The sequence below is a fragment of the Sinocyclocheilus grahami genome, unplaced genomic scaffold, assembly GCF_001515645.1.
Source record: "Sinocyclocheilus grahami isolate Dianchi unplaced genomic scaffold, SAMN03320097.WGS_v1.1 scaffold437.1, whole genome shotgun sequence".
Taxonomy (NCBI): Eukaryota; Metazoa; Chordata; class Actinopteri; order Cypriniformes; family Cyprinidae; genus Sinocyclocheilus; species Sinocyclocheilus grahami.
The window spans coordinates 278,269-295,767 of record NW_015505616.1 but is presented as its reverse complement, the minus strand read 5'-3'; the positions used below and the strand labels follow the sequence as shown (position 1 = coordinate 295,767).

The 17,499-nt window shown below is 39.3% G+C and overlaps 2 protein-coding genes across 3 annotated transcripts; both read left to right on the top strand.

The window, feature by feature from the left end:
• Positions 1-3,285: 3,285 nt before the first annotated feature.
• Positions 3,286-4,299, top strand: LOC107551884 (uncharacterized). The gene has a single exon (XM_016233648.1). The coding sequence runs from the start codon at positions 3,286-3,288 to the stop codon at positions 4,297-4,299; it is 1,014 nt and encodes a 337-aa protein (XP_016089134.1).
• A 4,059-nt stretch (positions 4,300-8,358) lies between these two features.
• On the top strand, positions 8,359-16,476 carry LOC107551915 (uncharacterized). Of its 2 annotated transcripts, none has more exons than XM_016233696.1 (2): positions 8,359-8,759; positions 12,428-16,476. In XM_016233696.1, exon 2 carries the CDS (start codon positions 12,984-12,986, stop codon positions 14,751-14,753), a length of 1,770 nt encoding a protein of 589 aa, XP_016089182.1. In that variant the 5' UTR covers positions 8,359-8,759; positions 12,428-12,983; the 3' UTR covers positions 14,754-16,476. The 2 variants fall into 2 exon arrangements, with proteins under 2 accessions (XP_016089182.1, XP_016089181.1); XM_016233695.1 differs by having other exon boundaries at positions 8,359-8,931.
• Positions 16,477-17,499: the final 1,023 nt, after the last annotated feature.

Here is a 17,499-nt window from a genome sequence, read left to right as displayed (position 1 = left end):
AATGAATTCATGTAAAAAATAAAGATAAAACATTTTCAGAAAGAAAAGTAGTCAACTGGCAGGGCAGTGTAAAATGCTCTCATTGCTGTAATATAAGAAAATTCCTGATGGATATGAACTGGAATTAGCTCATGTACATAAAGATGCAGAAATATAAGTTTAAGTTTAAAGTGTGATTTTTACAGAAAATGCCAAAAAATATTATATACAGTATGTAGCTGTTCAGGTCAGCGGATGAACATTGTTATTATTTTATATCATTTTGTTTTTGATCCGATTTCCTATTTATTGTCTATAGTCCTTATTGTGTGGAAGTTCTGTAGCATTTTAAATGTTCCCAAAAGTCATAAAAGTCTTCATGTGTAATATTGCTATTTATATAACAAGATACCATCATAATAAAATTAAATATATTTAGCTTTTTATGCTAATGTTTTTACTGAATATATGATCATCTTTATGTGATCTTATTCACTAATAAAGCAACTGCAATTCAATCCTTTCTGTAAGTCTCATCTCCAACCAACAGATGGCAAACTAACACACAACACAGTTTCTGTCCATCCACTGCTCCAGTGTACTGGATAAATGTGAATCATAAAGTTGTTGTTTTTATTATTATCATTATTATTATTATTAATATATGTCATTTTGGGCCACTGGAGAAATGCCTAGATGTATTAACACTTTTCAAATTATATATAAATGCTAAAGCAAAAAGGAATAAATCTGACAAAACATCCGCAAAAAGACCCACAGTTACCACAAGACTTACTGGCCATTAAAGCCCTAGTCGGTTTACAGGGGTTTGGGGGGATACAGCTGAGATTAAGTCCCAATCCCATTTCTACCCCTTAGCCCTTCCCCTTTCCCCTACCCCTCCATTTCGTGCGTTAACTTGAAGGGGTAGGACTGTCTTGATTCTCTTTTGGTCGGAGGGGTAGGGGTAAGGGGAAGGGCCAGATAGCCCTTCAAACGAAGATTTTTCAGGACCACACTTCAAACGAAAGGGTATGAATTAACTCAGCGTAAACCGGCTTCAGCGGCAACATGGCTGCCCGAGCGAACAAAAAGACACATAAATGTAAGCATTTTTGGCATTAATAAAGATTTTTTTTTAAGTAATCATTTGTTTTATGTTACATTCAATCGTGAGTTCATATTTACGGTCATGTTACTCAAAGAAATGGAGTCGCTAAAGAAAAAAGAAGCTAAAGCTTGCTAACGTCATATCATTACTGACTGCACGATGGTGCCACAACATATTTTCATGTCTGATCAGGGCGATAACCACCATAGATATTGAGGGGGGCTAGTCCCCCCAATAATTAGAAATCGCTAAACCCTTTTCTCAAATATTGCCAATTCGAGAGAGAGAGATATGAAAGTTGCGTGTACGCGCATCTGTGCGTTTCTCTTTTTAGAGTGAGTTAACTTAAAAAAATTGTATCCTCTCGTTGCTGGAAAATATAATGTAGCGATTCAGTATTTAAACTGTTATTAATAAAAGTTGTGGGGCAGCATTGACAAGTTTCTTTTCTCCTGGATGTGTGAGCTGCTCAATCTCCAATATGTGTGTGTGTCAGTAAGCAGCACATTAAAGGGGTCATATGATGCGATTTCAATTTTTCCTTTCTCTTTGGAGTGTTACAAGCTCTTGGTGCACAAAGAAGATCTGTAAAGTTGCAAAGACTAAAGTCTCAAATCCAAAGAGATATTCTTTATAAAAGTTAAGAGTCAACCACGCCTAGCTAAAACGGCTCGTTCTAACACGCCCTAACACGTCTACGTCACTATGTGGGAAGATTTGCATAACGCCGCCCAAATGTTCACGCAAAGAAAGAAGGCGTAAATTTTATTCTCGCTGTAGTATTGTTGTTGCCGCCGCCATGTTGTGAAGGCGTTGTGTTTCGTTGTGAAAGCAAAACTACTTTGTTTGGCCTTCCAAAAGAGGACGATATCCGCTTCGTCATGCCTGGAGCTGATCCGTGCTGGTCGCTGAGGAAATACATCAACTTCGCGCTGTGGATCGCCTGAACGGCTTCCACCATAGACAAAGCGGAGTCATCACATGTGATTGCCGCAAGCCCGCCGGCCTCCGCTCACTCAAGCCACCGGCTCTTTTGGAAGGACATGACTAGAAATCAGTGGTTAAGTTGCATTTACAACACTGTTCCAGAACAGTTCAACCCAAATATTAAGATGTGTGCAGCGCATTTTATGGAGGACTATTTCCTGATCCTGGGAGAGTAGACTACAATGTTCTGTTCTGACTCACAGACTGTAAGTACGTTTTCATTTAAAGGATTTGCCACTGATGATTCAAACGCGAGTTTTGAGCAGAGTAGTAGCACTTGTTGTTTGTCCTTTCTCCGATCACAAATGCAGACATGGTTTTATGTTTTCGCGCGCGATGCAACGCAGCACGTAAAAAGACAGTATAAGTCATTATAATCCGTAATTATGTCCCCACTGGATGCAACAAATGCCTCGTTTGTAATGGGTTTTATTGATTTTGTCTGGTCGTGCCGGGAGATGGCATCACAGTATGGTAAGGTGCGTAACACTTCCGTCCCACGCTTGAGGTATCCGGCCAATCACAACGCACTGGATAGCTGGCCAATCAGAGCACACCTCGCTTTTCAGACCGATAAGCTTTGTAAAAATAGACGCGTTTCAGAAGGCGGGGCATAGAGGAGAAACAATAATGTACAGTATGTGGAAAATAATGTGTTTTTTGAACCTTAAACCGCATAAACACATTTCATTACACCAAATACACCAAATAATGTTATTTTTAGCAACATCATATGACCCCTTTAATGGACCGCATTTCAGTCACTATAATATTAATTCCGTTGTCTGACAACAGAAACAGTGAAATATATTAATAAAAACTGTTTTATTGAGAATTTGGCTGCATTCAAATGCAGTACGTGAGCACAGGGAGGCAAGACAATACTACACACTGACGTCATGAATATGCTAATACAAAATAATGTTATTTTTAGCAACATCATATGACTCCTTTAATGGACCGCATTTCAGTCACTATGATATTAATTCCGTTGTCTGACAACAGAAACAGTGAAATATATTAATAAAAACAGTTTTATTGAGAATTTGGCTGCATTCAAATGCAGTACGTGAGCACAGGGAGGCAAGACAATACGACACACTGACGTCATGAATATGCTAGTTCGCGTATGATGTCATTTAGCTACTTTCCATTGAAAGAAGTTGGCAACACTGTTTCTCACATACATTAAGCCCCAGACTCAAAGCATGAAGGACCAAAGCGTCATGCTGGCAGAACAGAGAGTGATGTACCCTAAAGAAATACCTGATCCAGTCAATCAGGATGGAGCTATATCCTTCACAGAAGCTGTGTCCATATTAATGTCCAGCAGCATGCTAGCCCGCTCTTTTCTTATCCATCCCAGAGTTCTGAAACACCAAGAAAGCTCTGAGACTGACAGCCATGTCGTACTGTGTCGCAAACGTGAGTCTATGCTTCTCGATAAAAAAGACAAAGTTTATTGGGAGAAGCGCAAGAAGAACAACGAAGCTGCCAGGCGTTCACGTGAGAAACGCCGCATCAAGGACAAGGCGGTAGAAAACAAAGTTTTGGCTCTTCTTGAAGACAATGCACGTCTGAAAGCTGAGCTACTGGCACTTAAGTTCAAATTCGGTTTGATCAAAGATCCCACAGATTCACCAGCACAGACCTGCTCCTTTGGTTCACATAACCAAACATTTCCAGCAATACGCTACAACTGCCCCAAAACAAACTCACAACCTAATTTTGGTCATCTGTTGTCGATCTCAGATCATGGTGGTCCAGATGGGGCGCAAAACTATGGGTTCTTCATGCCTGGAGGGTCAAGCATTGGGAGCCCAGAGCTTTCAGATGATGCTGTAGGTGAACATATACGACAATCCTCTTACAGAGCTGGTGAACAGCCAAGCGGTATCGCAGCAGTGGATACAAATTCATTAGGATGGCAAGCGAACAGTATGAAAGGTCTTCCTCATAAACTGCGTTTCAAGACGCCATGTGGAATTGAAGATGCAGATGCTGAGGTCCTTCTTCCAGTGGAGAATACTACAGAGGGTTTATGGAGGCCACAAACACACACAATGCCATCAGCTTGTTCAACAGCATTTCAGAATAATGCTTCAATTCACAGGCATACAGAAAGTCACAGCGCTATTAGATTACAGATTAGCACTTTGACTGAAGAAGTGGCCCAGCTCAAAAAACTGCTCTCCCAACATCAGCTCTCCAAAGTGAACTGAACTCATCTGTCCCACCTGTCTTCTGGCCTATCTAAAGAAAGAAACCCCCTTTTCTGATTAGAACAGACAAATATAAGAAGCCAGCTGGTTGTTCACTGGAACAGCTGGCAATTTAAGTGATTTTTAATTTATGTGAATGTTTAATATGCCTGTCTGCTCCACTAGTAATGTTCGCTACATGCTGGATGAAATGAAAAATACTGTGAAAAGCTCTGCTGTCTTCGGTGTCTACTGTTGTAGCGTATGGTGCTTTGTTTAAGTTAAGCTAACACCGGCAACATTGAAACTTCACAAATGGCAATTCAATCTAAACCTTTTCCGTTTAGAAAATTTCAAAAATGAACAATCTGCATTGCATTTTTAAAAATCATTTATTACTGCCCCGAAGTTAATTTAAACACACACTCAAATTATACGGTTTAAAAGTGTACTTACACTACCATTCAAAAGTCGGAGGTCAGTAAGATTTTTACAAAGAAATTAATACTTTTATACAGCAAAGATACATAAAATTGATCAAAAGTGACAGTAAATACATTACAAGACTATTTTCTATTTCAAATAAATGCTTTTCTTTTGAACATTATAATCATCAAATAATCATGAAAAAAAAAACAATTCCTCAAACATATTTAGCAGCACAACTGTGTTTAAAACTGATGTTACAATTGATAAATGTTTCTTCAAATCAGCATATTAGAATGATTTCTGAAGGATCATGTGACACTGAACACGGGAGTAATGATGCTGAAAATTCAACTTTGCATTACAGAATAAATAACATTTTAAAATATATTCAAAATAGAAAACAGTTATTTTAAATTGTAGCCTAATATTTTCTGCTTTTATCTAAATATTTGTTATATCAAAATACTTTCTACTTTCTCACTACTGCCAAAGTAGTATATATAATTTATATTTGTTTGTCATTTTAGATATTGAACTCTGGCAATCAAAACACCCTCATATACTCAGTAGTTGCAGCTCTTTGCAGGGTAACAGTATATTTGGCTCCCACAGTGCTGAAGACCAAGTGGCTGATTACAGCAACAACTTCAATGGCAGCGTCAGCACCAAAGTGGCTATTTAAAGATGTGAGAGTGAACGTCATTGAGTCCCTATAGTAAGGTGTGACTTCAACATACAAAGCTAAAAGAAACATTCGGTTTCAGTAGGGAGTGGTGTTCTTGTACCAAGAAGAGCAAAATGAAACAAAAATGTCTGAATTTATTTCCTCTAGAGATTCCCACAGTCTCACTGTCTGCCAGACAGCTTATCGCAGCTATGTTCAATGTCAACATCAGCACTTCTGTAGCTATTTAAAGCTGCAGGAGACAAAGTTATTGATTCACGAATGCACTTATGCGCAACGTTAAACATGCAAGCAATGCAAAAAGACACAGGCAAGCAGCAGTGGATCGAAACAAAAGGTTTACAGGCTCAGCTGCCTAAATTCTGCTCTGTATTCTGTATTTTAAAACCATGGCTTTTGGGCAGATGTTTGCAGGTTGATTGAGCTGATCTGTGCTAGGTTTATCTGTTTGTGAAGGAATACACTTATTAATTTAATTAAGTGTAAGCAGCCATGTTAAAAATGGGGTGGGCATCAAAAAGTCAGTCTGAAAAGTGTGAAACCGAAATTAATAATACAAATGACCATTGTTTTTGTAGTCTATAAATTATGATTATTATTAATACTATTATCATTAACAACATTTAAAGGAATAGTTCACCTAAAAATTAAAACTTGCTGAAGTTTTGTACTTACCTTCAGGCCATTCAAGATGTAGATGAGTTTGTTCCTTCATCAGAACAGGTTTGGAGAAATTTAGCATTACATCACTTGCTCACCAATGGATCCTCTGCAGTGAATGGGTGCCGTCAGAATGAGAGTCCAAACAGCTGATAAAAACATCACAATAATCCACAAGTAATCCACACAACTCCAGTCCATCAGTTAACATCTTGTGAAGTGAAAAGCTGCATGTTTAAGAAAAAAAAATCCATTAATGTGTTTTAAATTTAATGGCCAAAATATCAGTCCACAATCTATAATAATGCTTCCTCCAGTGAAAATGTCCGTCCCATGTTGTCCTCTCACATCTATGTCCATAGACATATTTGCTTAGAAGTGATTTTGCTTATAAACTGTGCTTGACTTGGGCACATTTCTCTCCTGATTCAAACAAGACAAACTTTTCATTAAAGGAAACACTATGGTTTCAAGTTAAAAAAGTCTTAATCCTGAACAGGTATCTTAACATGCAGCTATTTGCTTCACAAGACGCCAAACAGCTGATAAAAACATCACAATAATCCACAAGTAATCCACACAACTCCAGCCCATCAGTTAACATCTTGTGAAGTGAAAAGCTGCATGTTTAAGAAAAAAAAATCCATTAATGTGTTTTAAATTTAATGGCCAAAATATCAGTCCACAATCTATAATAATGCTTCCTCCGGTGAAAATGTCCGTCCCATGTTGTCCTCTCACATCTATGTCCATAGACATATTTGCTTAGAAGTGATTTTGCTTATAAACGGTGCTTGACTTGGGCACATTTCTCTCCTGATTCAAACAAGACAAACTTTTCATTAAAGGAAACACTATGGTTTCAAGTTAAAAAAGTCTTAATCCTGAACAGGTATCTTAACATGCAGCTATTTGCTTCACAAGACAATAATGTATTGTATTGTAGCCAGGAACAAGATGTTTATTGATGGACTGGAGTTGTGTGGATTACTTGTTTGGACTTTCATTCTGACGGCACCCATTCACTGCAGAGGATCCATTGATACGCAAAGTGATGTAATGCTACATTTCTCCAAACTTCTGAATGAAGAAACAACCTCATCTAAATCTTGGATGGTCTGAGGGTGATTCAATTTCAGCAAATTTTCATTTTTGGGTGAACCATTCCTTTAGGGATCACTGAGGTTCACATACAAATTTGTGATGAAAATAATTGTATGACCTACTTCCATTTAAATGTAATTTTCTTTGTAATTAATTTTTCCATGAAATGACCCGAGTCAAGGGCATTTACAAAAACATGTTTAAGGTGATTACTTAATCAGGTATGTAAGGATTCAAACTGCAACCGGTTGGAATACCCTACAGTCGTTCTCGGAGAGATGACGTTACCAGTTTGTTTGTGTATAATTAGCACCTTCTGGGAACTGTACTGTCGTCCGTAACATTGTTCAGGTCAAGGAACTTAAGAGTAAAACAGGAAGAACCTACTGATTTGTGTTGTGTAATAATGACTTTGAAAAAAAACCCATACAGACACGTACACAAAACCCGAGATGTGAGCAAATGCTGCATTGAATATAAGAATAAAATGTTAAGAATGTAACTTGAACTTGGCTTCCTGTTCTGGGATTTTATCCTTGGCCTGTATCATGTTTTGAAAGACATTCATTCTTAAACAACAAGTTGTCCTGCCAGCAATGAATTGCATTTTTTTAGGCAACTGAAAATCACTATGTAGAACTAAATAAACGACAGCAGAATTATATTAAAGTTTATTTGAGATTCATCACTTATATTTCAGTACACATAATTCAGTGTTATATTAAATGTATTTAACTACTATGTACCTCAAATGTATTAAAATGTGCATATTGCAAAAAAAAAAAACATAACATACTGCTATAATATTATTAGACACATATATATATATATATATATATATATATATATATATATAAAATTACACTACTATAATACATATCCTCGAGATTAGAATTTTAATTTGCTAGTAAATTATTATTATTATTAAATAATAAAACCATTAACCCTGCAACTTTTTAAAAAAGCACAATTATCCCAACATATTAAAACGTTTGAGATGGAACAACGCAATTTAACAGCACTTAAATACATATTTTTTTCTGATAGAATGTTTAAAAGAAACGTAATTAAACTTTTCAAAATGGATGGTGAGGTAGATTGTAATCAACTGAGACTTTTCTTTGAGCCAAAGTGTCTTTTACGTAATTGTGAATATTTACGCAACACTTCAGCAGAGTCTCGTAACCTCCTTCTTCCAGAGAAGCTGAGGTGTTGAGTACACAGAGGCGTCACACTGCTGTCGCCGTATATCTGATCGGGGGGTGTATGGGCTGAGTGTCGTTTTACTGAGTACGGGAGAGAAGAGCTTTTTAGACCACCTCCGTCCCCTCTTCGGTCATTTCGGCAGGAGCGGAGGCTTGTGTATCATCATGATGAACAAAAACGTGACTAGGCACCCAAAGCTCCGTGTTATGCAACCGCTGACCTACTAACACACATTCGAGGACGACGAGAGGAGCAAGTGTGTGTGTGTAGCTTACGTGTGTGTAAGAGACGAAAACTGGAGCAAAGCCTCCGACATAACACAAGGACGAAGAGGGAGGGAGAGATAGACGGCGAATAGCAGCACATTCAGGGAGTCACATTAATCGACACAAAGCCGGTGAGTGGATCACGACCCACGCGGGACATTTTTCAGCCCAGACTGAAGTTGTAAAAGGAAGGAAGACCAGAATCGGGACGAGAAACCGCATATAGAGGCGCGGAGGAGCGATTTATTGAAGAATAAAAGAGGATCCTTCTGTTTAACGAAAGGAATGCGCTATTTCACTTCGGTGAGTTCAACTGCAGTCGGGTTATCATATCATATTTCATAATGCGTGCTGTATGTTATTGTGTTTTACAGAGCGTGTAGCAGGCTAAGCAGTTGTAGGCTAGGCTCTTTCCTTGCAACGTGGTCAGGGCATGTTATTGTTCACATGGAAACGGCATGACTCTCAAATGCGTCGCGGACTAATTCTTTTTTCCCTTTGTTTATTGTTGCATGCTGTAAACTGTAAGGTAGCAACATATCTCACATTGTGCATTGCATACATATTCACATTCAATGTCAAGGCGAGACGGTCGTGGGGGGAGGTGGTGATCATTACGAAATCCTAACGCACGAGTGGCTGTGGGGTCAGTTAATATCTGTGCATTGCGGTGGCACCATTCCCCTTGCATTTCAATAGTAAGTTGCAAGTCGGTATTCCTACAAAGCATATGGTTGTAAAATAACGCGTGGCGACTTGCATCCCGATAGGATAATGCGTTCCGATGCCACGCGAGGTCTGGTTGGGTTGCACGGTGTTCAGTGGCGAACAGAGACAGACCTTCTTCAGATGCGCGAGCTGTTCAATAAACACCTCTCCACAGTTAATACAATTCTTGTAATGTGAGTGCGTGTCTCGTAGGTTATTGTGCAGTGTGAAACGACGTAAAACTTTTGGTTGGAAAACGGAGAGGCATGTTTAGTCACAAGCAAGACTAGCAGACTATTGTGCGAATCCTTCAAATGTTTAATAATGTATCATAACTCGCTGTGATGCAATACTCATTGCATGCTTGGCTCATAAAGACTGACCTACTCCCAAACTAAATACACTTTGCCCTTTAACAATTCCACCACTCCCTGTTCAGCAATGCCAGGAATCTGAAACTGCCTCACATTGCTCCCAAATTTCTGGCAATAATAAGCATCAGTCTGAAAACCAAATGACATTTGTGCAATTGATGAGTTTATTCCTCCACAACATAATCTAATCTGATGAGCATCCTAGTCTCTGACAACTTGGTGTGAACTCAATTTTCATAGACAGCTATTGTGATTTCAGCATTAATCTCTGTAATTAAGAGTCTAGCCAACACACCATCTCTGTCTTACTGGCCTACTTGACCTTTAGGTTGGAAGGAAGACTGGAGGCATAACAGTTTTGCCTGCATGTGACTGGGTGAACACATGCAGGGAGGCTTCCGGTTGTAAACACTATATCTATGTGGAATGGTGCATAACTGTGTGTTTGACTAGACCTCAAGCTATTTTTTCTGAATTTTTTTCCAAGAAATGTATTCTTGGAAGAGGAAATGTAAACAAGCTAAGGGAACTAATAACACAAATGTGCATGTGGTCAAAATATTTGTAGGACGGTTATGTCTTCCTCCTTATTCTTTGAAAATCATTACTATCCCAAGTCAGTAATCTACCATAAAATAAAGGTTTACAGACACTATATTTATAGGTATCTGAACTTAGCTCAGCATGTCCTAAAATGATCCTTGACTGTGATAACAATCTGGCATTGAGCCACAACCTGCAATCTGAACTACGCAGTACCTTATGCTCTGATGAGTGATATTACAAAAGCTGGAACACATAGGGCAATCATTGTGGTGTAAGAGCTGAATCCCTAATTTTGAAACCTTCCTCCTTTTCTCATTGCGTTTCAGGAAAATGCTAGTGCATTTGATGCGTATCAGTGCATCACTGGTGTGATTCATAGCCCAGTTTAATCTAATATTCTGATGCTGACGTATTCGCTCTTTTTTTGTACCTCTGCAGCGCTGGTCAATTCCTGTCTTGTCCCCCAATTGGAATCCTTAACTCCTCCCTCACCCAAGCACACTATTTTTGGTAGGCACTATAATTCCTCCCCACTTGCTCAGACGCACTCTCTCACAGACATACACCCGCGCATGCACACACCGTTGCCGCCCCACTGACCTATTTTACAGCACGGCGTTGGACCAAGTGCGCGCACGCACCGTGTTTACGGAGCAGCCAGTTTCTAGGTCAGTGGGACACACACGCAACGTCCACCGCCCTCTCCCGTGCTCTCGTTTGCATTCCTATGGGAAAAAAAATGGCCATGCATGGACCAAATACTCTGTGCTTCCATGTTTTCAGGATGCTCGGTCCCCAAAGTGCTGTGAGCCTAACCACCATGAACAAAGTTACACAGAAATGTAGAAATACTACTAAAGTAATACTCACTTGTGTGGTTGAAGAGAAGAGAAAATTAAATCGGGCAAATCGTATGCAAAGTTCTATGTTTGCTTTTGAGAACAATGGGCTGTTTATGTTGTAAATTTTTGTTCCTCTTCCTCTTTTTAGTATTGAGTGTGCTTCCATGTTTTCAGGATGCTCGGTCCCCAAAGTGCTGTGAGCCTAACCACCATGAACAAAGTTACACAGAAATGTAGGGAAATACTACTAAAGTAATACTCACTTGTGTGGTTGAAGAGAAGAGAAAATTAAATCGGGCTTAAACAAAACAGGCGTATGCAAAGTTCTATGTTTGCTTTTGAGAACAATGGGCTGTTTATGTTGTAAATTTTTGTTCCTCTTCCTCTTTTTAGTATTGAGCTATGAGAATGCCTGATGTTGAGGTTGTGTTTTAGCGATGGTGCAATAGCTGTGTGTGGTTATGTAACATGAATTCAGATTCTTACGATAAGCTGCAAAAGCGGATGAGCTATTAAATCAAGGACTAAGTGCTTATAATAATAACCGCACAATAAGTCGTCAGTTAAAAAGTTAGTTGTGTACATTATGTACTCTTTATTTTTAGTAAACCAAATTTTCTTAGTTACACCGTCAATAAATTATGTTTGGATCACAAATAAAGGATAAAAAAAAGAGAATGAGGGTGTTTCCGGATATTCCACACCTTTAGTTCTCTCCTGTGGTGCTTCCTTTGCCTGCAGTCCTGGCAGTCAGTCAGGTGTCTCTGATTATGTGACAGTGCAGTATCTTACGCAATAAGTGTCCTACTGCAGCACGGCGTGATCTCCTACTCGCTGTGCTACGCTACTCTACTGACCTACATTTCTCTAGAGCTCGTAGGACAGAGGAGAAGCAGAACATTTCAGTTGCTGCCAAGATTGGAAATGGAACACTGGGACGTTTCCGAATTAATATAGAGAATACATTTTGCTATTGCATCTTTTGACATTCATCCATGGGATTTAACTATTTATCATCAAAGCTGCAACTTTTGAATGCAGATTGTAAGGGAAAGGTCTTCACAAAACCCTTAAATTAAGTTAACAAGATAAATGTTTGTTCTAATTTAAGGGATCTGAAGTAACTTCTTAACCATGTACACAAACCCACAACAGAGTGAAAAAAATAAATAAGAAACGACAATGTCACGAGTGCGATAAAGTAGAACACTTTGAAAATAACATACTATTCATAACTTTATCCTGCTCTGTTACTTCGTTACCTTTAACTGACATTTATTCATTCTTGTAGACATTTTCAGTAAACATTCTGTTTCATTGTCTTTACAGATCTGTTCATCAAAGACTGGGATAAAACACTGAGCTGAGACGGATCTGATAAATGATCAACATCTTTCGGGGGTGATTCGGGGAAGAAAAAAACAAGTTTATTCTTCAACTGCAATCCAAGCCTACACTGCCACCTCACCCATCAAGAACAAGGAGCTTTACCAAGTCAACAAATTAAACTGTCTAAATTAAGAAAGAACTGAAAGCAAGCTAAACGGAAAAAAAGAAGACTACTATCCCTACTAAACAAAACTTGTAACACCTATCCAATGACGGTTGTTTTTGTTGCCTTTCATCTTTTTCTTATCTTTTTGACCAGTATGGACACTTGAAAGGTTTGAAGACTGGTTAGAGTAGGAGGAAAAAGGCATCAATCAGAAATACATACAGTTCCTCTTTGGAGGAAAAAATAGAACCTTGTTTATCATTGTATATGCTGACAATTAAGTGTGTTTTTGAAGTGTTAATCAGAAAGAAATACTTTTTCAGTATTAAAACATTAATTTTCAATGTCAACTGAGTGCCAGTTATACAAATTGGCCTCAACAGGACCACAATGGAAAGCCTAAATCTTCCTACCCAAAATAACGATTCCAGTTTGGAAACGTTAGAAACATTTTCAACCTACAGTGAGAGTTTACCATCACCCCAAAGCACCAGCCCTCCTCGTCAAGGCCGACTAGTAAAACCAAAACCCAATATGACCTGTCGACGAAAGCGGGAGTTCATCTCAGATGAAAAGAAAGATGCATTCTACTGGGAAAAACGACGCAAGAATAACGAGGCTGCCAAAAGGTCAAGGGAGAAGCGCCGAATCAATGATATGGTGTTGGAGAACAGAGTAATGGCACTGAATGAGGAGAATGTGCGACTCAAGACAGAACTCCTTCAATTGAAACTTAGATTTGGACTCATAAGCTCTGCCTCTTACATGGAGAAGACCCAACAGATCAGCAATGGTTCCAAGGCAGCGACTAATGGAGCTAATGGTAACGGAGCAACTTCCGGAAATCCATATTACTCAAGCAGTGGATACTCCAGTGCTTCTCAGGTCATGATGAACTCCGATTCCTCAGAGGCTGAACAGCCAACCAGGAGTGAACGCCACACAACTTTACCCAAGTACTCCCCATGTAGATCACTGTCTGACATGTCTGATGGATCTTCACGGGACAGTCCTGAACCTATAAATTTTGACGTCAAACACGAGAGCTCTGGAATGGACATTAACAGGCTTGAGGCAAGTGTTCTTAATGGCATGTTCAATGGCCATCAAAGTCTTGGACGACTGGAGAATCATCAAGAGCAAGAAATGGAACAGCAAGGTGTCGTCAACAACCCACCCCCCCCATCCGCCACGCCCCAAAGAAGTGTCATCCTCTTTCGTTCCGGAAGCAGCTCGTACCCCGTTGAGGACATGGAGCAGCAGGTGGCATCACAAACACAACAGAATGGGCAAATCACTCATTTTACTCAAACAGGGTGCAATCTACCAATAAGACCTGATGGTTTAGAGACTCTTTCAGAGGTTGCACAGCAGCTTTCCAGGAGGTCTTTGGATTCCCCAAGCTATGAATTCACTAACGGCAAGGCAAATGCCAGGCGGTTTGTCATACAGCAACAAGACCTGAGTGTTCAAGGACAATACAGAAGTCAGGTTCAAGAGGGCACTCCAAATTCTTTTGCCCCAGATTTGCTCAATGAGGCTGGAAAAGCCCACGCATACCAGCGTTCCAATCCCTACCTCGGCACTCTGAACAAGGAGCCACCTGTGCTAACGTATGAAGGTTGCCCAAAAGCAGATGGCTTCTACCAAGAGCACTCCTCCTCAGGCAAGGACACCTCCTCTAGCGACGGAGACCCACGCAGCTCAGATAAGGAAGCCTCCACTGACGATGAATCTCCCTCATCCTCTTCTTCTGATACTGGTGGATATCACGCCATCCACCAGTCAGCATCCTCACCCACCATGGTAGCCAGTGATGCTTACCATTACGGAGACAACCAAGGTGAAATGAAAGGCACTGCTCTGCCACACAAACTAAGGCTCAAGTATAGAGCACTATCTAATGGTGGGTCCCTAGACGTCCTGGCTACAACAGCTGCTACGTCACCTGATTCCGCTCTGCCTCAGCACCCATACCTGGCGCTAGCGCAGGTTAACCAGCAGCAAGGCAGCAGCTCTGGAAGCAAGGAAGGGGAGAGTGAGACAACAGATGCATTTTGCACACAACAGTCTCCTTACAGAGAGAAGGTAGAGGAATGGAAGGAAAGCGGGAAGAGGAGCTTAGGAGGACGAGGTAGCAGAAACAAGAAACATGACTGAAACTGGCACATCACATCCTTTAACAGAGTTAAGACAGGACATGATAAATGTCACCTTTACCATCCTATAGAAAGAAAAATGAAAATGGTACCAATTAATTGCATGAAAGTCTATTGCTTATACGTAACAACAACAAGAAAGAAACTCGTTGTGTTCTTGGTCTGTTTTCTTATCAAGAGCGATTCTGTGACCTTTTAATGCAGCTGTTCTCTAACTCTCTTTCATAAGCACTTAGCTGTAACTCGAAGAAGTTACGAAGAGGAAATTGAGGTCTTTCAAATGATATTTTTCCTCTTTCAAAAACCTACACAACTCTGTATAGCAACCTTTGACTTCACCTTTGAGCATTTACATATCTCTACCATGTTTCGTAGCTAAATTGATGGGTAGTCGCTGAACCCAAGTAGTTCATGGAGTTTAAGGCACAAGTCCTTTTCTCCCTATTGATTTCAGGAGGAAAAACCTCAACCTCAACAGATTCAGTCTCTCTCCTCTGCCTTTGGACTTTAGCATTATTGAAGCACTTGGATTGTTATAATACTGTGACATGACTAAACATATCATATTTCAATATATTTTATGAAAAAAAATGACATGTCAATCTTTAAGAGTAGAAAAGTGGGAGAAATACTACTAACACTGTCTACTTATTACTGTTTGAATTCCTGTATAGTCCTTTCCGAATGTTCATATCTGATGCTTCCATTATATTTTTTAAATCATCGTATTTATGTCCCTGTATCACACCATTTGAGAGAATGTTCTCTTCATAGTGTTTTGGTCATTCATAGGTCAAGGTTAACCAGTGAAAAATCACCTTTTGTACATCACATTACTATATTGCATCACTGTAAAGGAGCTAGATGGATAGACCCTCTCCCAAGGTCACTGTGACCAATCCTTTTTCGAAAAAGGCCTGACATTTAGTCAAATTAGAGTAAAAGGCCTTTCAGAAACATCAAGGCGGTCTCTTCCGAGGCCGAATTAATATGCGGACTGTATAAAGTGTAAGATATATCATTACCATCTCAAGATGGTCGTGTCCTCTGTGGTCAGGTTTCAGAGACGCCTCACATGCTACCTCATGAGAAGAAACGGTTGAGGTTACGCAGAACTAGCCCATTGCATCATTATACCCATTAACTGTTGCGTATAAAAGTTAACACACAGTAAAATGCTGCAGCACACAACTAAGTGTTACCTAGACACAAATTCAGTCCCACTAGTTGTCTTTGTAGAATATACCACAGCTGAAAGCTGCTTCTGCACTGAATTTTTTTCATCCGATTTTATACAATCTGTGTTTATTGTTCCCAAACAGGTGCCTGGCACTGGCCATTATGTAAAAAGTGTACAGACAAATTCTCTCTTTTGAGTATTTTAAGTTTGTATCAAGTTTATTTTGGCATTCTATAATAATAATAATTATTATTAATACTGTATTTTATTTTATATTCCAATGCTATTATTCTTTTTGGGTTAATATTTCTTGTGTCTGTTGTCTGTTCACCTCAATGTGATACAGTACGTATGTATTTTCATGTCCTGTTTGTCTATTTCACCTCTGTACCCTGGTGTATTGTGTGGTATTTACTGAAGTTTTAAGTAAAAAAAAAGAAAAAAAAAGATGTTTGTTAAAAGAGGTGGGCGTACCTGTCAAGGTGCTCAGAATGACACTAAAGGAGTGGAAAGAAAAATAAAACGCGTTGTATGTTGAATTTAAGTTGCCTAATGTTGTTTATACCGCTATGCAACTCCCTCACAAGCCTTAATGCCTCGTAATAAAGTGTTACCATAAACAGTACCAGCCTGCACTTGCTCAAGATTTTAAAACGGATCAACGGAAAAGCAAACAGATTTTATGGTTCCAGCTTCTGACTTTTCCTCTCCCCTCCTAGCACCATAAACTAATTGAAACGAGAGCTCTGCAAATGCACAGGGACACTTTGTACTCCTGCAGGGCACAAGAGTCAACCAATATGATGTAACACTGGCCAAGTCACAGCACTTGTGTCACAGCCCAAAGACAGACACACACACATCTGGCAGGCTGTGAACGAGTAGAAGTACACATAAAAAAGCCTTCATTTTCTCTCCAAATATGCATTGATGGATTAAATTACCAATGTAATAAAAAAATTCAACTGCAAATTAAATTGAAAGGAATAGGAGATAATTGGAAATGAACATGATGTAGCCAGTCACACTGTTCATTGGTCATGAAAATATACTAAAAGTACATGCACTAATTCAAAGAAGAAGAAAAAATAGACCAGAGCAGAAAACAAGTTATGTAACTGTTCTGATATCAACTGACATTATAAAAAGAATCGCTTGAAATGCAGGGCATAATCCAGTCTTTTCCAACCCCCTGTTCCCAAGAAATTACATGTTGACTTTCACACCAATTCTCCACTAGATCTATTCTGACACACATTTGCAATCGTTAATGATTACCTGTCATTTATTTATTGCTCCTGGTAGACTGCCAGTTTGTTATATAACTTGCACTGTCCGGCATTGAGTAATATGCATGGTACTTACACAACCTGCCGTACAACCTTCATCTGAAAGTACTACCTGTTCTACAATAATTCAACTACAACTGAACAGCCATATTTCAAAACAGACATCATCTGTTATGACTACATTCATTAAAAGGTGTCTAATTTTGTGTGTGTGTGTGTTGTTGATGACATCACATGAAAGCAAGCACCGAACTGTGCAGCACTACCGGTTGCTAGGG